The 3,920-nt window shown below is 42.3% G+C and overlaps 1 protein-coding gene across 1 annotated transcript; it reads left to right on the top strand.

Moving 5' to 3' along the window:
• Positions 1-407: 407 nt before the first annotated feature.
• LOC130836397 (olfactory receptor 2T27-like) lies at positions 408-1,346 on the top strand. Its single transcript, XM_057708433.1, has one exon. The coding sequence runs from the start codon at positions 408-410 to the stop codon at positions 1,344-1,346; it is 939 nt and encodes a 312-aa protein (XP_057564416.1).
• The last annotated feature ends 2,574 nt before the right edge of the window (positions 1,347-3,920 follow it).

Here is a 3,920-nt window from a genome sequence, read left to right as displayed (position 1 = left end):
AAATGTGTGATTGAGTGAGAGTGGAAGAAATGTCATAAACTTTTCAAAGGTTCAAGCAAGGGAGTCAGACTGCATAGAGAGGAGAGGGGAAAGGAGTCTCTGAACAGTGATATGGGAAGGAGGGGAGGTGATAGTATTGGGTCTGAGCTATGTACTAGATGCAGGCTGAATGTTAACTGTTCCAGGTGGTGCAATTTGTTCTGTGCATGAAGGATATAGGTGGGGACTTGAGAGAGCCTACTTAACCAAGAAATTGGCTAAAATGCGGTCATTTGCATAAATATGCTGCTGACACTTTAATAAGGATTAAAAAGGAAAGAGCTTGGGGAACAGAATCCAGTACATCTTTGTGCATTCTACAACTCTGGCTTTTTCCCAGGGTTGATTAATTCTAACAAGGCAGAGACATGGATAAAAGGAATGAGTCTTCAAATACAGATTTCACCCTCTTGGGCCTCTTCCCTGGTATGAAACATGTCAACTTCCTTGTTTCTGCCATCCTCCTGATCTACACTGTGGCTCTCACCATAAACTCCATCCTTATTCTACTGATCTGGGTGGATTCTCACCTCCACACACCTATGTACTTCCTGCTCAGCCAGCTGGCTCTCATGGACATGACATTAATCTCCAGCACGGTACCCAAGATGACAACTGACTTCTTCTCTGGGAGGAGAAACATATCACGAGTGGCCTGTGGGACTCAGATCTTCTTCTTCCTGACTCTAGGAATTGCTGAGTGCCTCCTCATCACCCTCATGTCCTATGACCGGTATGTGGCCATCTGCAAACCTCTGAGATATGTCCTCATCATGAGCCAGAAGGTCTGTCTGCAGATGGCTGCCATCTCGTGGGCTGGGGGCGCCCTTACATCACTCGCACACACGGCCTATGCCATGCATTTTCCCATCTGTGGTTCCAGAGAGATTTCTCATTTCCTCTGTGAGGTCATGGCCATCCTAAAATTGTCCTGTGAAGACATCTCTGCCTATGAGAAGGCTGTTTTGATGACAAGCACCATGGTGCTCCTCATCCCCTTGTACTTCATCCTGTTCTCTTATGCTCTCATCTTCCTTGCTGTCCTCCGCATGAACTCCCCTGAGGGCAGGAACAAAGCCCTGGCCACCTGTTCCTCCCATCTGACTGTGGTGATTCTCTACTTTGGTCCAGCCTTGCTGGTCTACATGAGGCCTAATTCTTACCACAGTCCCAAGCTGGACCAGGTTCTTTTTATACTTGGTGCCATTCTCACTCCTATGATGAATCCCCTCATATACAGCCTGAGAAATAAGGACGTGGTGTGTGCTTTGAAAAAGGTGTTGGGATGCTGCCTAACCTCAAATTAGATGCAACTGTATGATGAACATTAATCACTAGCTTTATTTCACTCTAAAACAGTGCTACTTAGATTCCATCCAAGCGCTGCTCTTTTCATACTTGAAATTGCAAAGGGACTAGTGACTCCAAGGATTCAGTTCATATACATATAAAATTGGTGAAATGTGTTTATCTTCTTCATGCTTCCTTGAGAATTTTAGGCCCACATTCTCAAATTGTGAACCTCCAGGAGTTAGGCCCTCCAGGACTGATGATGATGATGGTGGTAGTGGTGGCAGTGATTGTGGCGGTGAGGATGTTGTTGGCGTTGATAGTGGTGATGGTGGTAGTAAGTGGTGTAATTGGAGTGGTGGTAGCTGACGTGGTACAGGTAGTGATAGTAATGATGATGAAGTTTCATTCATTAATTCAGATATCAGCTGTCAGGTTCGAGCCTGTCTGCTGACAATAAATTTGCACTTCAGTTTTCTTTCTGATATAACCATTCTATTACACTAATTGAAACAAGAGAGGGAGTAGTTTGTAAATGTCCACACAAAGGTCTATAAGTACACTCTTCATCCACGCAAGAACAAATTGAAGTTTTAGTATATTACCTTGTTTTTAAAATAATATAAAGGAAGAATGAGAAAAGAAAATCCCTAGGCAAAGCTCTCATCCATTTGCTCACTATTGCCAATGTCACACCACTTATCAACAGGCTTCTGGTAAACAAGATGCATAACCAACTCAACTTAGCAGTAGGAAAAAGACAAAGCAGCCCAGGGCCCCCGAAAAGTCCACTGCTCTGTCAAAATCTCTCTTCATGGAGAAAAAAGCCATGCAGCAGAAACCACTTCTGATCTAATCGGAAAACTTTGTCTAGAAATGTCTGAAGAGAGAAGATATTTATCTAGTGCAAGCTCATTCCATAAAGTTCTGAAAAGAAATGATACCTCAAGAGATTAAAAAAAAAAAAAAGACTAAGAAAAGACCTGTGACAGAGTAGGGGTAAGGCAGGATGGAAAACCAACTTTTCTCTTAGATTGAAATTTCTTTGGAGGTGAAAGTATTAACAATTTCTAACGTATACTTAATCCTCACTGAAACAAAATTTACTCTTTGTAGATGACTGAAATTGACACTGGTCCCTTACTGCCCTTTTCCTCTGAAATGAACAATTAGATGACCAGCATCCTTACTATTCAACCAAATTGCATCACTGAATAAAGTCCTTCCTAAATCCTAAATAATTGATCTAGCACTACAATTTCAGTTCCTTTATTTGAATCTTTTTTTTCTCCATGAATGATTTAGATTCCACCTCATTAGCCATTTTTATTATGATTTAACTATCCTCCCTCCCACTCTGTTCTCACTAAGCATATAAATGCTAAGACCCAACTTTCTAATGCTGCATATGTATATGGTGCTCCAAGCCTGAATAACTCCAGCTACAGCTGTGCAGTGGTGAACTGAGTACTGAATCATCTCAGGGAAGGAGGATAAACAGCATCCTCTGCCCCTGTGGACAGGATCTTTCTGTGAGTGACCATTATGTTTTTTCCCCAATTTTTCTTGCAGCATCCTTTTTTTTTGGGGGGGGGGGGGTGGGGGGCGAAGTAGAAAAGGATAGCTTTATCACTTTGCCAGGCAAATGGGAACCCAGTGGGTTCCTGCCTCGAAAAACTGTGTCCCAACTTGGAGAGGATAGTGAGAAGTTGCACAGTAATAGTTCAAAAAGGGCATGATCAGCTCCTTGACATTCTTCTTGTGGGTTGGCGGTGAGGTAAGTAGGAGTCAGCATCAGCAACCTGCAGGTTCCAACTGGTCTGGGGTCTTCATGCTTGTGAGCAAGCATACCATCATTAATCATTAACTTCTCCCACCTGGAGGGCGTTTCAGTATCTTGAAACCATAATGTTGCAGTTATCAGTGGACACTGCTTTGAAACTGCCTGGTGCCATCCCTAGGCTGACACAGCTCAGAAAATTTGAGTTCTCAGCAATACAGGAATGTGTAGAGGTAAAATTTACCAAATTGTTGTAAATCTGTAAATCATAACCAAGTTGGCAGGAAGGGCTTCCCTATATCATCTGGTCTCCGGACTTAAGCTCAGGTTCCTGATGTCTTGTAGCAGAAAGAATTCAGTGAGAGACAAAGTGATAGGTAAGAAGTGGATTTATTTAGAGAGAAACACACTCCAGGGACAGAGTGTGGGCCATCTCAAAAGGTGAGAGCGGCCTCTTGCAGCATTCTTAATTTTGAAGATTTCATACAATGCTAGAGATGCAATGGCACACATCAATGTGAGAAAGAATTTGAACCAAAGAATTAATTTAAAACTAGAAGGAATGCCAAAGATTCAGAGTGAGGGAAACAGAGAAAGAGGCAGAGAGACTGAAAGGAGGAAAGTAGGGAGGTTGCAGATATGTTTCCTCTAATTTAATTTAACACTAGATGACTTTATTCTAAAGATTTGACACTGGAACTTCTCAGATTTAATCCATATGATACCAGTAACAAGAGTGTAAACCAAAGCTACTTGAATAACAGTGACAGAGCCACCAAGTTGCTGTCATAGCTGGTAATTCTGTACAGTC

Source organism: Hippopotamus amphibius, chromosome 15, assembly GCF_030028045.1.
Source record: "Hippopotamus amphibius kiboko isolate mHipAmp2 chromosome 15, mHipAmp2.hap2, whole genome shotgun sequence".
NCBI classification, from domain to species: Eukaryota; Metazoa; Chordata; class Mammalia; order Artiodactyla; family Hippopotamidae; genus Hippopotamus; species Hippopotamus amphibius.
The sequence above is the reverse complement of the archived record's forward strand: the minus strand, read 5'-3'. Positions and strand labels throughout refer to the sequence as shown.

Bases quoted from the DNA above. Each gene is read 5' to 3' on its own strand.
- LOC130836397 (XM_057708433.1), top strand. From the start codon at position 408: ATGGATAAAAGGAATGAGTCTTCAAATACAGATTTCACCCTCTTGGGC.